This window comes from Stegostoma tigrinum, chromosome 18 (assembly GCF_030684315.1).
Source record: "Stegostoma tigrinum isolate sSteTig4 chromosome 18, sSteTig4.hap1, whole genome shotgun sequence".
Lineage (NCBI taxonomy): Eukaryota > Metazoa > Chordata > Chondrichthyes > Orectolobiformes > Stegostomatidae > Stegostoma > Stegostoma tigrinum.
This window is the reverse complement of record NC_081371.1, coordinates 34,330,814-34,352,483: the sequence shown is the minus strand read 5'-3', so window position 1 is coordinate 34,352,483 and position 21,670 is coordinate 34,330,814. Positions and strand designations below refer to the sequence as shown.

Genomic DNA, 21,670 nt, shown 5'->3' with positions numbered 1-21,670 from the left:
CTTGAAATGAGAAACTAAAAACTCACAGAGTAGTAAGACACAGAAAGAAGCCATTCAGTCCACTGAGTCTGCGACATCACTGTCAGTGAGCAATCCAATCAGTTTCATTCATTGCCTCCTTCCCCATGCCCTTCCTTCAAATACTTATCTGCATATTAAATTTCTGTGCCCCTTGGCTATTGAATTTCAGTTCACCTTTGTTTTTGTACTGAAATCCTTCACAATTTGAACTACTACTACCAAATCTCTTCTCGGCTTTCTCTGCGCTGAAGAAAACAACCCCAGTTTCTCCATTTAACTAAAGTCGCTAAAATAAAACCATGAAAACATGATGTGGCACTTACAGATACTTCAACATCACTCAACAATTGCAGGAGATGATAGCCTAGTGGTTTTGTCGTTGCGCTGTTAATCCAGAGACTCTCTGTGGACATCGGGCCAAATCCCACCACAGCAGATGGGGGAATTTGAATTTCAGAAAAATTGAGTTCATGGATTACTGATGTCTTTCAGTCAATTGTCAGGGAAAAACCCGTCTGGTTCACTTATCTCCAATACGGAAGCAAACTGACATCCTTACCTGATCTGGCATACATGTGACTCCAAATCCACAGCAATGTGGCTGATTCTTTGTTGACTTTTGGGCAAATGGGGATGGGTAATATATGCTGGCCTGGCCAGCAAGATTGTCATCCCATGAATGAAAACAAATTAAAGCAATTTTGCTGACTGATCAACAAAGTGTACAGCTGGATGAACGCAGCAGGCCAAGCAGCATCAGAGCAGCAGGAAAGCTGACGTTTCGGGCCTAGACCCTTCTTCAGAATTCAGGATTGTCAGCTTTCCTGCTCCTCTGATGCTGCTTGGCCTGCTGTGTTCATCCAGCTCTACAGAGGAGCAGGAAAGCTGACATTTTGGGACCAGACCTTTCTTCAGAAATGGGGGAGGGAAGAGGGGTTCTGAAATAAATATGGAGAGAGGGGGAGGTTGTTAGAAGATAGATAGAGGAGAAGATAGGTGGAGAGGAGAAAGACAGGTCAAAGAGGTGGGGATGGAGCCAGTAAAGGTGAATGTAGGTGGGGAGTTAGGGAGGGGATAGGGCAGTCCAAGAGGATGGACAGGTTAAGGGGGCAGGATGAGGCTAGTAGGTAGGGGATGGGGGTGGGGTTTGAGGTGGGAGGAGGGGATAGGTGGGAGGAAGGATGGGTTGGGGGGGTGGGGACGAGGTGGGCATGTTTTGGGATGGGCTAGGGGGAGGGGAGATTTTAAAGCTTGTGAAGTTGAGGTTGGAGGAGGGGATAGGTGGGAAGAAGGACAGTTTAGGGAGGCAGGGATGAGCTGGACTGGTTTTGGGAAGCGGTAGGGGGTGGGGTTTTTTGAAGCTTGTGAAGTCCACATTGGTACCAATGGGCTGTGGAATATGAGTTGCTGCTCCTGCAAACTTCCAGTGGCATCGTTGTAGCACTGCAGGAGGCCCAGGATGGACAAGTCGTTTAAGGAATGGGAGGAGGAGTCGAAATGGTTTGCAACTGTGAGGTGCAGTGTTTAGTGCAAACTGAGCGTGGGTGTTCCGCAAAGTGGTGCCCAAGCCTCCGCTTGGTTTCCCCAATGTAGAGGAGGCCACACCGGGTACAGAGGATGCAGTACACCACATTAGCAGATGTGCAGGTGAACATCTGCTTGATGTGGAAAGTCTTGGGCCTGGGATGGGGGTGAGGGGGGAGGTGCAGTACTTCCTGCGGTTGCAGGGAAAAGTGCTGGGTGTGGTGGGGCTGGAGGGGAGGGTGGAGCCATCAAGGGAGACCTGGAGAGAGTGGTCCCTCTGGAAAGCTGATAAGGCTGGGAAGGGAAAAATATCTTTAGTGACGGGGTCAGATTGCAGATGGCGGAAGTGTCGAAGGATGATGCATTGGCTCCGGAGGTTGGTGGGGTGGTACGTGAGGACTGGGGGGATTCTGTTTTCGCTGTTATTGTGGGGAGGGAGTGTGAGGGATGAGTTGCAGGAAATGCGGGAGACATGGTCGAGGGCCTTCTCGACCACTGAGGGGGCGAAGTTGCGGTCCTTGAAAAACTAGGACATCTGAGATGTTCGGGAGTGGAATGCCTCAACTTGGGAGCAGATGCAGCGAAGGCGAAGGATTTGGGAATAGGAGTGACATTTTTGCAGGAAGGTGGGTGGGAGGAGGTGTATTCTAGGTAGCTGTGTGAGTTGGTGGGCTTGGAATGGATATTGGTTTCCAGGTGGTTGCCAGAGATGGAAACAGAGAGGTCCAGGAAGGAGAGAGAGGTATCGAATCCGCCTTCCCCCTTCTCCCTGTTTATTTCAGAACCTCCTTCGCCTCCCCTGTTTCTGAAGAAGGGTCTAGGCCTAAAACATCAGCTTTCCTGCTCCTCTGATGCTGCTTGGCCTGCTGTGTTCACCCAGTTCTACACCTTGTTATCTCAGATTCTCCAGCATTTGCAGTTCCTACTATCCCTTGCTTACTGATCAGTTGGATAATATTTTACTTTGGCAAAGCAGACCTCTCTGAACAGAAGTGATTCCAGAAACGTGTATAAATGAGGAAAACAATTTCAGCAATGCCAAAACTGTGTATCACATGTAATAACTGCTCACTTAAAGAAAATGGAATAGGGAATGGTGGGGGAAATTACAATGTGGAGCTGAAAAGACAGGTCAGAAAGATTGCAGGTCTGTGTTGAGTTTTTAATCACAGGTGGATGGTGATGTCAGTGTAATGATATAACTTAGTTTCTTCAAGCAAGGTATACTGACCAGTGGCCATTGCTATTTCATATTGAATCACTGTTACAGTAGTTGTGTGGACATTTCTGTACTGAATGGGGAAAATGGATAATTTGGCTGCTCGGTCAATATTCAGGTTCACAAGTTACATTGTACATTTGGGTGTTGTATTGTTCAGTAATAATGGAGGAATCACCACCCCAGTAATATTTTGTGCCTTCAGGAGAAAAGGGACAAAATTTACACAAGTACACGTTTTCGACATTGAAGGGAACTGGACTAATTCGTGATGAAGCTGTCCCTACCTTCATGAAGAGTTGTTCGATAGTCAGAGGAGTCATGCGAGATCATTTCTGTTGTTATACTGTTGCGTACTCTTGTACTCACAAGCCTATCTAGGTGTAGAGTATGCGTTCTTCCATCATAGCTCACAACATCTGGGTTTACATCTATTAAAGAAGCAAGACGAGTTTGCAGCATACGAAAAAGTTGGAACTTGAATTAACAACAAAATTCATTCAGAAGTGCAATGGTCTAGATTTTGTAACTGGTTTAACAGCAAAATTACCAGTGTTCACCATCACTATAAGTATAGAATTAACCATAATTTCTGCCCCCTGCATAGTCACAGAAATATAGGAAACAAACAAAAACAGAAATTGCTGGAGAACTCAGCCTGTCTTGAAGCATCTGTGGAGCGGAAGTGAAGTATGCAGTTCTGCAGAAGGGTCACTCAGATCAAATCTTAACTTGGTTTTCTCTCCACAGATGCTGTCAGATCTGTTGCATTCTCTAGAATTTCTGTTTTGCTGGGTTTCAGAGATACAGCATCCACAGTTCATTGTTTTATTTTCAGAAATGCAGGAGTTGCCACCTCGCTGATGTCAATCTTCTAGAAATCATTGAATTGATATGAACATCTGATTCAACACCATGATATAATTGTTAAAACCATTTGAAAATGTTATGCCTAGTTATGGCTTGTGTCCATGTCATTATAACTATATAGTGCGTTGAACAACTGCTCTCTCCCTGCAAAACTAATTTTTTATTTGTGTAATAAAAACATTCTGTGTTGACTAGAATTTCATATTTGTTTTAATATAATAAATATTATTTTCTTAATATTTATGGTATTTCAGCTTCTAATCTTTAATTTTATCTCTGTAAGATTTCCATAAACTGTGAACAATGAAAAGTACACCTTCCTTTCTGATTTACTGTCTAAGCGAATTCTTCAATATGATTGGCTGCTTTCTTTACTTGATGACATTGATGCTGACAACATGAAAATGCAAAGTCTCAGCTGCCAGAATTCACTTGAGAAGAGTACTAGGAGCAACAGTCCAAGCAGCTCAAGGTTACTGGAGCCTGATGACAAGCCACAAGAACTGCAGACAATAGAACCACTCAGAGCCATATAAGTACCAGAAGTTTATGGAGGGCCTTGACCAAGCTGCATTTTGGACAGACTGCTGTCACTAATTCAATCACTACCTTGAGGCTTATGCAGAAGACTGGTGAAGTTCCTGTCAAGCTGTTCCTGCTTAAAATCATTAGCAGTGCCAAAAATTCTTCATAAAGATAAGGGATTGAACGGGACAAACTATCCAAGGAAGGATTGTAAATGTGCTTGAAACAGTTCAGAGGAGGTTTACAGGCTAATGCCTGGAGTGGCTGTGTTGTCTTATGAGAAAAGGAAGGAGAGATTAAACTTGTGCCTGTTGGAGTTCAGAAGAGCGAGATATGACTTGTTTGAAATATATAAGATCCTGAGGGCTCTTGACAGGGTAGATGTGGAAATAATGTTTACACTTGTGGGAGAATCTGCGGCTATGGATTACTTTTGCAAATGACAAAGTACATTTATGGCAGAGATGGGGAGAAGCTGATTTTCAGGAGGGTTGTTTGGAAATCTTGTCCTTAAAAAGAAGTGGAGGCAATCATTGAACATTTTGAAAGTAGAAATAGATAGCTTCTAGATCAGCAAGGGTGTGGAACATAAGTGTGTGTAGACTGGAATGTGCATTAATCAGATAAGCCATGACCTTACTGAATGACAGAGCTGGCTCAAGTTGTCTACTCTTGTTCTTAATTTGTATGCTCATATAATGAGCTAAATATGAAGAGCTAAATATATTATACTCATGTAAAGCTCAAAGCGAAGCATTCATAACCTAGGGAAAATTTGGCATGGACACCCAGGCCTCTGCAGCAAACTATGAATCCTTTGCTGATGATCTGTACTGGACACTGATAAATGTTAAAATGGGAGACCCCCAGAGTGAATACAGCAAAGCAGTATGGGAAGGCAAAAGGCACTATCATCACTCTACATTCATGTTGTGGCAGGAAAATGCCTCATCAGCACAGAACCTACTCAGTCATTATTGCTGAGGGCCATGTGTGGTATTAGAGGCGCTATTTTAAGGTGGTTTGTAAAGTAGTGGTCCAGGATGTCCATCTGTGGGACAAAATTCTAAAAACAAATACACTTCAGTCTCTACTGGTCCAAGTAGTAAAGATACTGAAGAACCAGATGCATTCTTTTTAGGGGTGGTTCTAGTCCCACAAGATGATTTCGGAATTAATAGCAAGAAATGTTATTATGAATCGAATACAGGGTGAGTGTATCGATTCTTTCAGATTTTGTACCATGAACCCTGAACTTCTTTGAACATCTGCCATTCAATTTCATGTTACAGGACATATTCCAATCAAAGTGAGCAGGCACATGCAGCTATATTTTGATACAATGAGCAGAAGACCACGAATAATTTGTACGTCATTGCTAATCAACATCTTCCTCATTAAACACAGACGCTTGCATGGCTTTGAAATTTTTTTTTATCAGCTACAGAAACAATTGAAATTGGTCCATTACACCATGAATCAGCCTTCACTGAAGAAGCTCAATCCCAGCTTGGATATTTAATTCCTCTTTGAGGAGAGGTTAGAAAAAGCAGAAAGGGATAAAAATGACCAGCCAGAAAACAACATTCAAGATCTTAATTTGCTTTTTCAGACAAAGAAGGAAGAGAATGAAGACATCATGGACATCGATGATTTGTTAGAAGAGGTCCTTGATCTTGCTCACTTTTTGATGACAGCATCAATGATGCTGTACTATCTCTTGCCTCTTTCGTTGAAGAAGGCGATAAAAAGGCAAAGTTATTTGCTCAATCCACTGCACACTTCCCCCATTGGAATTCAATCTTATCATCTAATGGTTAGAGTGAACTTGGCACGAGATGTAGTATATTGAATTGACAGTAATATGGTAATTGCTAGAATGTGACATCAGTGACAATGATTGATGCAAGACCACATTGCAATAGGTGCTGATGGAACAAATTCTATTGATGTCCTGCTCAACTGTACCTCTGCATATAGTTTAATAGTAAATAAGTACTGCTTGGTTTAACCTGATATCATGCCTACTGTTCACTTTTCTAAGGCATCCAGTCAAGTCAGTGATATTTAAACACCAATAAAGATTGCTAGATCATTTTTTGGTGCAGCTATCTTTGAGGTGAACAGCATAGATACACTATGGAAAGCTATGCTATTTTAAATAGTAGTATTAGAAAATGATGCATTCTTTAAGATAATTAGATACGATATTTTCACACATTGTTTATCAAATTTGTTATACCTTTCATCTGTCTTTTTCTGTATCTCCATATGAATGCTCCAAGTGCCACAAGAAACAGCAATATCACCACGACGACACCAACAAGTGTAATAAGGCTGTTATTTTCAAGGATGATTACTTTTCCCAGATGAATTGAGGAATTGGCTTTTTTCCACTGAAGGACAACAAATATATTAACCAAGAAAGTAAGCAACAGAATTTTGTCAAAACTCTTAATTGTTTAAATACCAAATTACCTGAAATGCTTAGTTTTACATAGTATTCAAAGAAAAATAATATTGTAACAACATCTACTTCTGATTTATTTCCTCCTTTACATTCTCCCTTTGTGCTCTTCAGCACTCTGAATGTGGTCTCTCATGTGGTAAAAAGCCGTCCTTGAATAACTTAGCTAATTGGCCATTCTTTGTGGGTTCATTCTGCACAATCAGTGCTGGCAAGCAATTCTTTTCATAAAGATACGTAGGAGTAGACAATATTAATGATAATAGTCCTGTGGTCATCCAACATCTATTGCTGTCCAGCAACAGTCACTGAATACTTGGCATATTATGAAAATTAATGCTGTAGTTAATAGAAACTCAATGGGGTCATGCACAGTTAGCATGTCCTGTGACCTGCACTCATTCCCTTCACTCGTGATTTTCAGAAGGGAAGACAGAAAGCTCACAAAGGCCCTAGAAAATGTAAGCACCTTTCTTTCATACAAATGCTACAGGTCAATCAGGTTATTGCCTAGCCACAGGTCTGTTGCGAGGAAGATCCGATCTATGCAGATGAGTTGAACCCAGAAATGGGACGGGTAACTGTGGAAATATTTGTTTTCCATCCCTTGCTCTCTAATCTGCACTTTATTGAATATGCTGAGTGAGGATTTAGTTTTATATATTCACAGGATGATGGCATCACTGGCCAGAGTTATTGTCCACAACAGCCCTCTGGATAGTTAGGTAAGAGTCAACTGCATTGCTCTAGGTCTGGAGTCACATGTAAGCCAGACCAAGTAAGGATTCAGTCTCCTTCCCTAAAGGATGGTAGTCAACTAGATGGGTTTTTGCAACAATTGGCAATGGTTACGTGGTCATCATTAGACATTCAATCCATGTTTCTTTCATTGAATTCTAATTCCATTATCTGCCGTGAAGGGATTCAAACCTAAGTCCCTAGAGCATTACCTGGCTCTCTAGATTAACAGTCCTGTGATAATACGTCTCAGCCATTGCCTCCCGAATGACACTTAGTGCTGTCAGGAGGGTTCTTGATTAAACAAGCAATGGTGGGGAGTGGGCAAATGCATATTGGTTAAAGTTCTGAAAGACGACAACATTTGAATTATAGATAATGGGAACTGCAGATGCTGGAGAATCCAAGATAACAAAGTGTGGAGCTGGATGAACACAGCAGGCCAAGCAGCACCTTAGGAGCACAAAAGCTGATGTTTCAGGATGAGACCTTTCATCAGAGAGGGGGATGGGGAGAGGGAACTGGAATAAATAGGGAGACAGGGGGAGGCGGACCGAAGACGGAGAGAGAACAAGATAGGTAGAGAGGAGAGTATAGGTGAGGAGGTAGGGAGGGGATAGGTCAGTCCAGGGAAGATGGACAGGTCAAGGAGGCGGGATGAGGTGGTAGGTAGGAAATGGAGGTGCGGCTTGAGGTGGGAGGAAGGGATGGGTGAGAGGAAGAACAGGTTAGGGAAGCAGAGACAGGCTGGGCTGGTTTTGGGATGCAGTGGGGGAGGGGAAGAACTGGGTTGGTTTTGGGATGCAAGTGGGGGAAGGGGAGATTTTGAAGCTGGTGAAGTCCACATTGATGCCATTGGGCTGCAGGGTTCCCAAATGGAATATGAGTTGCTGTTCCTGCAACCTTCGGGTGGCATCATTGTGGCACTGCAGGAGGCCCATGATGGACATGTCATCTGAGGAATAGGAGGGGGAGTTGAAATGGTTTGCGACCGGGAGGTGCAGTTGTTTGTTGCGAACCGAGCGGAGGTGTTCTGCAAAGCGGTCCCCAAGCCTCCGCTTGGTTTCCCCAATGTAGAGGAAGCCACACCGGGTGCAATGGATACAATATACCACATTGGCAGATGTGCAGGTGAACATCTGCTTGATATGGAAGGTCATTTTGGGTCTTGGGATGGGGCTGAGGGAGGAGGTGTGGGGGCAAGTGTAGCACTTCCTGCGGTTGCAGGAGAAGGTGCCGGGTGTGGTGGGGTTGTAGGGGAGTGTGGAGCGGACAAGGGAGTCGCGGAGAGAGTGGTCTCTCTGGAAGGCAGACAAGGGTGGGGATGGAAAAATAGCTTGAGTGGTGGGGTCAGATTGTAGATGGCGGAAGTGTTGGAGGATGATGTGTTGTATCCGGAGGTTGGTGGGGTGGTATGTGAGAACGAGGGGGATCCTCTGGGGGCGGTTGTGGCGGGGGCGGGGTGTGAGGGATGTGTTGCGGGAAATGCGGGAGACGCGGTCAAGGGCGTTCTCGACCACTGTGGGGGGAAAGTTGCGGTCCTTGATGAACGTGGACATCTGGGATGTGCGGGAGTAGAATGCCTCATCCTGGGAGCAGATGCGACGGAGGCGGAGGAATTGGGAATAGGGGATGGAATTTTGTTGGAGGCTGTGGGTGGGAGGTCCCCTGAGGTGAAGAGGTCATGGATGGTGTTGGAGATGATGGTTTGGTGCTCGGGGGTGGGGTCATGATAAAGGGGGCACTAGGAGGAGGTGCCGGAGAGTTGGCGTATGGACTCGGCGATGTAGAGGTCAGTGCGCCATACTACAACTGCACCTCCCTTGTCTGCGGGTTTGATGGTGAGGTTGCGGAGGGAGTCAACAACTTCTCTTTCAATTCCTCCTACTTCCTAAGACAAAGGGGGTGGCCGTGGGTACCCGCATGGGCCCAAGCTATGCCTGCCTCTTTGTAGGTTACGTGGAACAGTCCCTCTTCCGCACCTACACAGGCCCCAAACCCCACCTCTTCCTCCGTTACATTGATGACTGTATCAGCGCCGCCTCTTGCTCCCCAGAGGAGCTCGAACAGTTCATCCACTTTATCAACACCTTCCACCCCAACCTCAAGTTCACCTGGGCCATCTCCAACACATCCCTTACCTTCCTGGACCTCTCAGTCTCCATCTCAGGTAACCAGCTTGAAACTGATGTCCATTTCAAGCCCACTGACTCCCACAGCTAACTAGAATACACCTCCTCCCACCCACCCTCCTGCAAAAATTCCATCCCCTATTCCCAATTCCTCCGCCTCCGCCGCATCTGCTCCCAGGATGAGACATTCCACTCCCGCACATCCCAGATGTCCAAGTTCTTCAAGGACTGCAACTTTCCCTCCCGCAGTGGTCGAGAACGCCCTTGACCGCGTCTCCAGCATTTCCTGCAAAACATCCCCCACACCCCGCCCCCGCCACAACCGCCCCCAGAGGATCCCCCTCGTTCTCACACACCATCCCACCAACCTCCGGATACAATGTATCATCCTCTGACACTTCCGCCATCTACAATCTGACCCCACTACCCAAGCTATTTTTCCATCCCCACCCTGGTCTGCCTTCCGGAGAGACCACTCTCTCCGCGACTCCCTTGTCCGCTCCACACTCCTCTCCAACCCCACCACACCCGGCACCTTTCCCTGTAACTGCAGGAAGTGCTACACTTGCCCCCACACCTCCTACCTCACCCCCATCCCAGGACCCAAAATGACCTTCCATATCAAGCAGATGTTCACCTGCACATCTGCCAATGTGGTATATTGTATCCATTGCACCCGGTGTGGCTTCCTCTACATTGGGGAAACCAAGCGGAGGCTTGGGGACCGCTTTGCAGAACACCTCCGCTCGGTTCGCAACAAACAACTGCACCTCCCAGTCGCAAACCATTTCAACTCCCCCTCCCATTCCTCAGATGACATGTCCATCATGGGTCTCCTGCAGTGCCACAATGATGCCACCCGAAGGTTGCAGGAACAGCAACTCATATTCCGCTTGGGAACCCTGCAGCCCAATGGCATCAATGTGGACTTCACCAGCTTCAAAATCTCCCCTTCCCCCACTTGCATCCCAAAACCAGCCCAGTTCTTCCCTTCCTCCACCCACTGCATCACAAAACCAGCCCAGCTCGTCCCCTCCCCCCACTGCTTCCCCAAACCAGCCCAGCCTGTCTCTGCTTCCCTAACCTGTTCTTCCTCTCACCCATCCCTTCCTCCCACCTCAAGCCGCACCTCCATTTCCTACCTACCACCTCATCCTGCCTCCTTGACCTGTCCGTCTTCCCTGGACCGACCTATCCCCTCCCTACCTCCTCACTTATACTCTCCTCTCTACCTATCTTGTTCTCTCTCCGTCTTCGGTCCGCCTCCCCCTCTCTCCCTATTTATTCCAGTTCCCTCTCCTCATTCCCCTCTCTGATGAAGGGTCTCGGCCCGAAACGTCAGCTTTTGTGCTCCTGAGATGCTGCTTGGCTTGCTGTGTTCATCCAGCTCCACACTTTGTTAACATTTGAATTATGTCTGTCATTTGGGGAAATCACAGACTTTGCATGCCATCATGTACAGGAATAGATATTACTCATGATCATTAATGTGTCTGCAAGAAGAAATTGAGGGAAGGAGGAAAATGATGGCAGGAGTGCTACAGGCTGAAATCTTCAGATTGGAATATGCATGTAGTGTGAGGGATGCTTGGGGCTCCAACAACTTTGTAGAAATTCTAAAAGGTATTGTGGGGATTGATAACGCAATCACAATTCTGAGAGTAGGTCAGAAACGGGAGTGCACTGATTTGCTCCTCTAGATGTTTTCTGGTGAATACGACTTGAACAATCTTACATCCAGATGAAATGCAGACAGCATAAGTGAGTGGGTATATTATCCAGATTTGATATAAAGATTTGGAAAAAGAAGGACTTTGATAGTTATACTAACAGTCTAAAACATCTTTCATGGTATCCTTGTAATTCTGATGAGAATATCAACTCATATATTTAAACTTATTGCTCTTGTCAGTTAGCAGCTTCTTATACCAATGCTTGTTCGCAACATCAAACAAAAAGCTCAAAATTCTAAATTCAATAGCATTTCCAGAGACTGCATTCATGATATGACGAAATAAGCCATGCAAAATTTGAACATGAACTATCTTACCTCTACATTCAGTTCTCTCCTTGAAGACAAAAGATTTGGAGGGATGATGCATATTAAGGTATTTGGTTTCAGGTGGATATGGTCACAGCTCTCATTCCCAATTGTTAGAATTTTACCATCAACAGCTTCAGGCTTAATCGGTGCTCCTTGAAACTTAAAACAAAACAAAACATTTATGATAGGTATAACAAGGTGTACAGCTGGATGAACACAGCAGGCCAAGCAGCATCAGAGGAGCAGGAAAGCTGACGTTTCGGGCCTATACCCTTCATCAGAAATTTCTGAAGAAGGGTCTAGGCCTGAAACCTTCGCTTTCCTGCTCCTCTGATGCTGCTTGGCTTGCTGTGTTCATCCAGCTCTACACTTTGTTATCGCAGATTCTCCGTCATCTGCAGTTCCTACTGTCTCTAAAACATTTATAATGTCATCTGCTCTGAATAGAAGAATCCTAAGGTGTCCAAGCATGTAACCATCCCACCCTTTTGACAAAAAGAGCCATTTGCACAGACTTGAGGAATTACGTAGCACACATCAGTTGCTTCCTTACAGTGAGGAAAACCAATATTTGTGGAAGAATCATGCTAGAACTGTGTTGTTTCCTTGATTATAAGAGAGGTGGATGCAGGTGTACATCTGTCATCCCTATCACTGATAAGAGCACTGAGTGACTGAAAGTAAGAAAAATGGTCTCTTTTTGAGCCTTTTTAAAATGTTAAAAGGCATTACACAATTTCAGCCTATTGTTCGTCCTAAGCACTTGTTCATGCTCTAGGGTGGATAAGAAGTGCAGTGAACAAAAACATTAAGTTAATCAATAAATTAAAGGCAAATGCTGTGGATGCCAGAAATCTGAAACAGATGCCATGTGCTACTGAAACCCAGCAGGTCTTGCAGCATCTGTGCAGAGAGAAACAGAGTTAATGTTTGGAGTCCAAAATGACTCATCTGTGGAACTGATGGTATAGTCACACCTGATTCCAATGCCTTCTGGTACCATGTGGCCCATTATAGTTAACATTATCGCTGACTAGCACAACTGTAAAATCTACTGAACAAATTTTTGGGACAAGTTTGAAAGTAGTAAGTCAACTTAATACAGAATAAACATTACACAAAATGGTCTAATTAGGCCAGAACCTTCATTACGTTAATAGACAGTAAATCCACTTAGACTCCAATCATAATAAGGTGTAGAGCTGGATGAACACAGCAGGCCAAGCAGCATCATAGGAGCAGGAAGGCTAATGTTTCGGGCCTAGACCCTTCATCTGAAATGGGCGAGCGGGAGATGGTTTTGAAATAAATAGGGAGAGATAGGGAGGCAGATAGAAGATGGATAGAGGAGAAGATAGGTGGAGAGGAGACAGACAAGTCAAAGAGATGGGGATGGAGCCAGTAAAAATGAGTGTAAGTGTACACTCACCTCCACCTACACTCACCTTTACTGGCTCCATCCCCGCCTCTTTGACTTGTCTGTCTCCTCTCCACCTGTCTTCTCCTCTATCCGTGTTCTATCAGCCTCCCCCACTCTCCCTATTTATGTCAGAACCCCTTTCCCCTCCCCCATTTCTGATGAAGGGTCTAGGCCCGAAACATTAGCCTTCCTGCTCCTCTGATGCTGCTTGGCCTGCTGTGTTCATCCAGCTCTACACCTTGTTATCTCGATTCTCCTGCATCTGCAGTTCCTATTATCTCAGACTCCAGTCACTTACTTTAATCTCAAGAGCATTACTGCCACCCTTTCTGATTTCCTTAGGGATTTCAAATGTCTTAAGCAAAGGATCTTCGGTATAGCCAAAATCAAAAGATCCTACAGTGACATTATCAAAGATGAAGGCAGCTTTGCCTTGTGCTGGTTGGGTCAGTTTAAATGGATCTAGAGCAGGAGTTTTACAATAGATCACCTCCAAGTCGTCCATGTATCTACACATCTGTTTTGGAAGGAAAATATAAAATGGTTAGCTTTCCATTCATAAACATTTTTAGATTGCGATTTGAAGACTGACAAATAAATAAATAAATATTACGACATTGTAACTGCTTTAGCTACATTGTTTAAATTTGCTGATGCATTCTAATCCTCATCTAAACAATAACTAATTTGCTCTTCGATTTTTATGCAAAATTAATTTAATGCAAACACATTGGCAAGTCAAAGACTCTATTTTCCTTAGTTTTCCCTAGTTTTACTGTGGAATTATAATTAAAATGCATACCTTATTTGACTGGGTATTCAGTATGACTTAAGTCAGTTACAGATAAGAACAGGCCATAAATTAAGGTTCCGAATTGGGGGAGGACTTGCTTTAACAAAAGAAGACAAGGTCTGGCCAAAGTGGGCTGACCGCAGCTAATTGCTGGAAAATCCACATCACATCAGATCAAGTCGAGGTGATGGCCTAGTAGTTTTATCACTAGCTTACTAATCCAGAAACTCAGCTAGTGTTCTGGGGGCCATTGTCAATTGTTGGAAGAAAAAACCTATCTGGTTCACTAACGACTCTTCAAGGAAGGAAATCTGCCATCCTCACCTGGCCTGGCCTACATGTGTTTCCAGACCCATAGCAAATGGTTGACTCCCAGCTTTCAATGACCTAGCAAGTCATTCAGTTGTACCAATCACTACAATCTCTTCAAGGATCATTAGGGATGGGCAATAGATGCTGGCCAGCCAGCAACACCCATATCCCACAAATGAATAAAAAGAGATCAGTACAATACATTCAAAAGGGCAAGTGTGAGACCTTCAGTGAGCACGTAGGGCCACCATGTGCCTGTAAAGGTGAAGGGTGAGATCAACAAATGCAGAGAACCCTGGATGTGTAGGAATGTACAGGATTGGATAAGGAAAACAAAAAGAAGCTTACGGTAGACACCACAGACTTAACACAGTGGATGCCCTGGAGGTGTATAGAAAGTACAGGGGATTGTTAAAAATAAGAAATTAGGAGAACAAAGATGGGGCATGAGAAATTCTTGGTGGCAATATTAAAGAAAATGTAAAGGTATTTTACAAGAATATTAGGCCAAGATAATAACCAGGGGGTAAAATAGGGCCCAGTAATCTGTCTGTAGAACCAGAGACAGAGCAGCCATTTTAAGTGAGTATGTTGTATCTGTATTCACTGTAGAGAAGGACAGGGCAGGTGTAGAAATCAGGAAGGGGGGCTCTGATAAACTTAAATTAACTAGCATTGAGAGAGAAGAAGTATTAGGCTTTTTGTCAGGCTTGAAAATGGATAAATTTCATGGCCAGATGAAATGTATTCCAAGCTGGAAGGCAAGGGAGGATATTTCATGGGAGGCAAGGGGGGAAATTATAGGCGCTTACTGACATTGATTTTCAGATCCCCGCTGGCTATTGGAGGGGTGCCAGTGAACTGGAGGACAGCTGATATGGTATCATTAATCGATAAGGGTGCTGGAGATCAACCAGGAATAATAGGCCAGTGTGTCTCACATTTCTGGTGGGGAAACTATCAGAAACAATTCTGAGGGACAGAATTGATAGCTCCTCTTGGACAGCAAGAATTAATCAAACATAGTTTGCCTAACGAGCATGGGTTTGCTAGAGGGAGATTATGTCTCACAAATTTGAATTTTTTGAGGAGAAGACTGGATGAGAAGTTGAGGGTAGTGCAGATGATGTAATGCACATGGACTTCAGTAAAGTTTTTGACAAGATCTTACATGACAGACTGATTAAGAAGCTAGCAATCCAAGGGATCTAATGAAATTTGGTAAATTGGATCCAAAATTAGCTTAGTGTCAGGAGGCAGACAGTGATGCTGAAGGGTGTTTTTGTGAGTGGAAGCCTGTGGTATACCACAGTGTTCAGTGCTGGGCCACTTGCTGTTAGTAGAGTACGTTAGTGATCTAACATGAAAATAGAAGACACGATCAGTAATTTCACAGATGGCACAAAAATGAAAAGTGTGGTAAATTGACAGGAGGAAAGCCTTACACTACAGGACAATATATACAGGCTGGTCTGATGGGTTGTACAGTGGCAAATGGGATTTAATTCTGAAAATTCTAGGGTGATGCATTTTGGGAGGACTAACGAGGATGAGGCACCTCGGCGTGCCTACATATAGATGCTTGAAGGCAGTAAGACAGGTAGTTAAGTTATTTATGAAGGCATATGGGGTGCTTGCTTTTATTAGTCAAAGCATTGAATACAAGAGCAAGGAGATTATCATGAAGCAGTATATAAAATTGGTTAACTCAAAGCTGGGGTCCTATGTACATTTCAGCTCGCCACACTATAGAAAGGATTTGACTGCACTAGAGTCAGAGAGTCATACAACATGGAAACAGATTGTCCAATCAATTAGTCCAGGCCAACCACATTCCCAAACTAAACTAGTCCCACTAGCGTGCATTTGGTCCATATCCCTCCAAACCACTTCTATTCATATACTTATCCAAATGCCTTTTAAATGTTATAACTATACCTGCATCCACTGTGCCCTCTGGTAGTCCATTCCACTCATGAGCCACCCTCTGTGTAAAAAAGTTGACCCTCATGTAATTTTTTAATTTTTCTCCTCTCACCTTAAAAGTATGCCCCTTAGTTTTGAATTCTCCACCCTTGGGAAAGGACCCTTGCTATTCACTTATCTGTGCCCTTTACTTTATAAACTGCTTTAAGGTAAAGCCTCCTATACTCCAGTGAAGAAAGTTCTAGCCCATCCAGCCAGTTTTTATAACTCAAACCTTCCATTCCCAGCAACATTCTAGTAAATCATTTCTGAACCATCTCCATTTTAATAATATCCTTCCAAAGCAGGGTGGCCAGAACTGAATACAGTACTCCAGAAGAGGCCTCGCCAATGTCCTGTAAAATCTCAAAACGATATCTCGATTCCTATACTCAAAGGTCTCAGCAATAAAGGCAATCGTGCTAAATGCCCTCTTAGCCACCCTGTCTACCCGTGACACATATTCCAAAGAATTACATACTTGAACCTATAGGTCTCTCTGTAATACAACAATTCACAGGGCCTTAACATTAATTGTATGAATCCTTCCCTTATTTGCTTTACCAAAATGCAATACCTCATATTTATCCAAATTCAACTCCATCTGCCTTTCCTCAGCCCATTGACCCAATTGATCAAGATGTCTTTCTAATCTAAGATAACCTTCTTCGCTGTCCATTATACCACCAATTTCGGAGTCATCTGCAAACTTAGTAACCATGCCTCTTATATTCTAATCCAAATCGTTTATGTCAATGACAAACAAAAGTGGATCCAGTACTGATCCCTGTGGAGTACCACTGGCCACGCATCTCCAGTTTGAAAAAGAAACCTCCGCCACCACCCTCTGTCTCCTACAGTAGAGTTATTTATGTAACCAATTGGCAAGCTCACCCTGAATCCCATGTGATCTAACTTTACTAATTAGTCTACTGTGTGGAACGTTGTCAAAGGCTTTGCTAAAGTTCACGTAAACAACACTTAATGTTCTGTCCTCATTAATCGTTTTGGTCAAACCCCCAAAAAACTCAGTCAAATTTGTGAGACACCATTTCCATCGCACAAAAGCATGCTGACTATTCCTAATCAGCCCTTGCCTCTCCAAATACATGTAAATTCAACCTTCCAGAATCACCTTCAACAACTTACTCACCAACAATGTCAGGTTCACAGGTCTATAATTCGCAGGCTTCTCCTTACAGCCTTTCTTCAATAAAGGCACAACATTAGTCATCCTCTGGCTCTCCAGAACCTCAGCTGTGCTCATAAATGATACACATAGCTCTGCTAGGGGCCCTGCAATTTCTTCCCTAACTTTCCACAGCATCTTAGGATACACTTGATCCGGTCCCTTGAGAAGGTGCAGAAAAGATCACCAGGATGCCAACTGTGCTGGAGCAATTCAGTTTCGAAGAGAGACTAGAGAGGCTCAACTTGTTCTTCTTAAGCAGTGAAGGCTAAGGGAGGATTTGATTGAGGTGTGCAAAGTTTTGAGGGGCATAGATAGGAAGAAAATGTTTCCATTAAAAGGAGATGTAGTTTTAAGGTAAGGTGCAGGAGGTTTAGAGGAGATTTGAAAAGTTTTTTTTCACCCAGAGGGTTGTGGGTATTTGGGACTCTGCCTAGAAGAGTGGTAGAGATGGGAACCTTCAGGGTATTTAATAGCTAGTTAGATGGACACTCAAAATGACACAGCATACAAGACTATGGGCCAAGTACTGGAAAATTAGATTAGAATAAATGGATATTTGATAACCAGTACAGCCATGGTCTGCTGAAGAGCCTCCTTCTATGTTATAAAAACTCTAGGACTCTTGCTGACTCTCATGGAAAACAATCAGAAGGCAGTTTGATCCATTAGTCTTTAATCTGTAACAGATGCTGACGGAACTGTAAAAGTAAACAACTAGAATGATTGTACAGTGCAGGAGTACAGATGCATATTGTGCACACACAAAAGCCAGAGTCAAAAATACAGCAGCAAACAAGGACACAGGACAACTGCCCCAAAGGCAGCCCTGTTAATTCCAGCATAGATGGTCATCCTAGATCCACAGTAATATGGTTGACTCTTAGTTATCCTTTATATGGCCTAGCAATCCACCTGGCCCAACAGAACTTAGAATCAGGTTCTATTATCATGGGTACTCTGGTACAGGGATACAGGAGTACAGTGGAAAGTTTACAATGTCATCACTCATGGCACCATCTTAGGTACAAGATACCTAGGTACAAAATCTTAGGTAAAAAACAGCAAAATAAAGAAATAAGTTTAAAACGTTCAACATTACAGTTAGGGATGGGTAGCAATTTTGTCAGCAATTCCCACACCATGTGTTTTTCTGCCTGTCTTAGTTGTTCTCTGACCTATCTATTTGATTGCCTGCTTAGTAGTCGTTACCACCCTCTATACCAAATGCTTTCAATCTTTTTGTTCAATTATTTGCCCAAACTGCATGCTAATCTAATTTACTTATCAATTCACCAAGCCCATGTGCTTCCTCACATGCTCACTACACGCTACAGAGATTTCCGGTACTCTGAGAAATGAGAGGGTGGGGATTAAGTGACCAATCAAAAAGCATTCACTGCTCTATCTCTGAGGAAATCGCTTGTAAACTGGTTTTCAATTTTCTTCCTATTACTCCCCCACCTCCAGAACTAAGTAACTCTGCTGTGACTGTATAACCACTGAGTCATCCTGAGCAATTCTCTTTGTATTCAATTCAATTATTTCAAACATGTTCACCCCTGATATCTCAGTCAGATCTTTACTCAGCGCAAGGTGTTGAAAGTGTAGTTCAGTAACCTGCTGGAACCTGTCAATAATGTAACCTGCCTCAAAAATTAAGGCATCAATGCCTAAGAGCATACAGCCAGTGAAGTTTAACTGTGGATGGCTCACTAAATTAATCTTTATGTCTTTAACTTCAATGTGGCCATGAAATTCAGATACACAGTGAGGCTGTAGACAGCAGTATGGAACTTGGAGGCTCAATGTGCTGTGCTGCGCTTCCTGCTGTGGCCCGTGTGTCACCCCATGCTAGTAAGGGCAATCATCTAAGCATCTGATGCATTTGCTAGAAGCTGCTACAAACTGGGCCTGTGATGAAGTTTTGCTTTAAAACTTGGACCAGGCAAATTGATGCAATGTATTCAGTCCACACTCACTAAACATATGCAAATACAAGAGTAGCCAGGCAATAGTGTTATTTGAAATGTCAGACAACAACTTACAGGTGAGGTGCTTTTGCATTAGTTCTACTTTGGTCAAGTGATTCTAAGTGCCATTGTATAACAGCTTTTGGGATGCTGTGTTTTAGGAACTTTGTTTACAGCTGTTCATGGAGAGGACAGGAATTGCTGCGTAAGATATAGGAGCTTTGGTTGCAATGCCTCTTGACTAGTAGATTAATGAGAGGCTGCCGCAAGTGTTACTCTGTGAAAAGGGAAGAGGAGAAAAAGACTATCTCCATTAAGGGTTTCCTATACTAGACCTAATACAGTGCTCAAGGAGACTCAAGATTTACAAGCCAACTTGAACTCTCACTTCAAGGTGGGGATTGCCCTGCCAGAGGTAATGAATTAAATGTTTGAGGGTTCAAGTGGGAATGAAGACAATGTCAACATACTTCAGAACACTGATGATTGGAAAGCCAGTGGGTGAGGGGTCACTGAGGCCATCTATTCCAGAGGAGGAGATTATATGATCAACTCAGATGGGACAAGCAAAACAAAAAGACATGTGTTTTCGCCAATGTATCAGGATTTCCAATAGTGTAGAACACCATCAGTTCCATGTACATAACTCTGTGAATTTCACCATGCAAAGAATAAGAGTTTGATGCATGTTTATTATCCCGGCAGCAGCCATGGTGCATTCGTCCTGCACCGATCAACTGCACCAACTTAACTTGGGCTAGCTAGAGGGCCCTTAGGCTGGATGCTTGAGGACAAGGTCTAACATATCTGCATAGGGTAGATAACCCATAACTCACAATTCCACGGCCCACGTCACTCTGTCGCCCTAACACATCAGGATAGTGCCGAAATAAAGTCATGGAGACATACAAAACATTGCCGAGCAAACACTTGGCATTTTGAAGCAACAGATCTACTCTCCAAGTCTCTCAGGGGGAGCTGTCCATTGTGGACCAGAGTGCATCTTAAAATTCATGGTGATCCATTATGTCTCCCATGGCATTGTTACTATGAGAATGTCATGGGACATCTGGAGGTTACCATGGGAGGAGGCAGTTTCTTTTTCTATTCATTTTGTGGGATATGGGCATTGCTGGCTGGCCAGCATTTTTTGCTCATCCCTAGCTGCCCTGGAGAAGGTGATGGTGAGCTGCCATCTTGAACCGTTGCATTCCTCCTGCTGTGGGTTGATCCACAATGCTATTAGGGAGGCAATTCCAGGATTTTGACCCAGCGACAGTGAAGGAACAAGAGGTTGAGGCAGGAAGGAAATATCCTGGATCCCTTCTGACTGCATCAATTGTGTAGAAGTACTTTTACAGGCTCCACTGCAAGTAGACTACATCCCCTGACCATTCCCCACTCTCATCACAATTGTGATGGTCTTTCACTGTGTTCCCTTGACTACCATCTAACAATAAAGATCATCCGTGAAAACCTTCTCATTAACATGTTCATTCAAAATTACATCTAATTATACAAACGGGAATGAACTATTCATCCTTATGCATTAAATTAGTACCTGCCTTATTGTAAGACCCTGAGCGAGGCTGTGTAAGGGTGGGAGGTGGTGGTTGTCAAGGAGGCAAACGTTGCAAGGAAGATAGGAGGTGGGAGCTTGCGGAACATCGGAAGCAAGGGCAGGCACGGCTATCAAAATTTCTTGGTGCAAGCAAACCCCATGTGGCAAGATGACCTGCTCTTTTTTTTAATTCATTTACAGGGAGAAGGCATCATTGGCTATGCCAGAATTTATTGCCCATTCCTAAATCACCAGAGGGCATTTAAGAGTCAAATGGGTCTGTAATCACATGTAGACACAATGAGGATGGCAGTTTCCTTCCCTAAAGGGCATTAGTGAACCAGATGGGTCTTCCAACAATCAGCAATGGATTCATGGTCACCAAGCCTGGCTTCCCCCAGATCATTACATGGGTCTCTGGATTTACAGTTCAGTGATGGTACCACTAGGCCATTGCTGCACTATGGAGTTAATACCAGTCACAGCAAGACACAACCCTTAACTGGGCAATTATCGCTTAAAGCTAAGATAGGGTGAGAATGCTGTCTATGGGTCTTCCCATCAATGCTAGAATTTAGTGGGGTCCCTCCGGCTTGATTAATTGTGCCCCTTTCATCAAAATTCACCCTGGAATATGAGGCACATTTCTGCCTCTTAAACTCTTGTCACCTGCTCCCATTCTCTCAGAGGGTCTGTCTCAAGGGCTTCTTAACTCCCTGTGGAGTTAGGTGTTACCTTCGGGCCACCTTTGTCACCAATGGTTCAGATGCTGTTTCAGTGAATCTGGGCCCCTGCCTTAACCTGTATGTCCATACTCCTTGCCCAGATATGCGTCAACATCAATCAGGAATAACTTTCCGTTTATCAGTGAAGCTCCTCTTTAAGAGGGACAAACACCTTTAAGAGCTGGAGGAGTG

General features: G+C 43.8%; 1 protein-coding gene across 1 annotated transcript in view; it reads right to left on the bottom strand.

The window, feature by feature from the left end:
* Window positions 1-21,670, bottom strand: part of met (MET proto-oncogene, receptor tyrosine kinase) — a 130,846-nt gene that overhangs the window by 15,806 nt on the left and 93,370 nt on the right. Inside the window, exons 11-14 of the mRNA XM_048549059.2 lie at window positions 13,259-13,477; window positions 11,547-11,699; window positions 6,402-6,555; window positions 3,052-3,195 (exon numbers count right to left, since the gene is read on the bottom strand). Coding sequence (XP_048405016.2) covers window positions 3,052-3,195; window positions 6,402-6,555; window positions 11,547-11,699; window positions 13,259-13,477 — 670 coding nt within the window. The remainder of the gene's footprint in view (window positions 1-3,051; window positions 3,196-6,401; window positions 6,556-11,546; window positions 11,700-13,258; window positions 13,478-21,670) is intronic.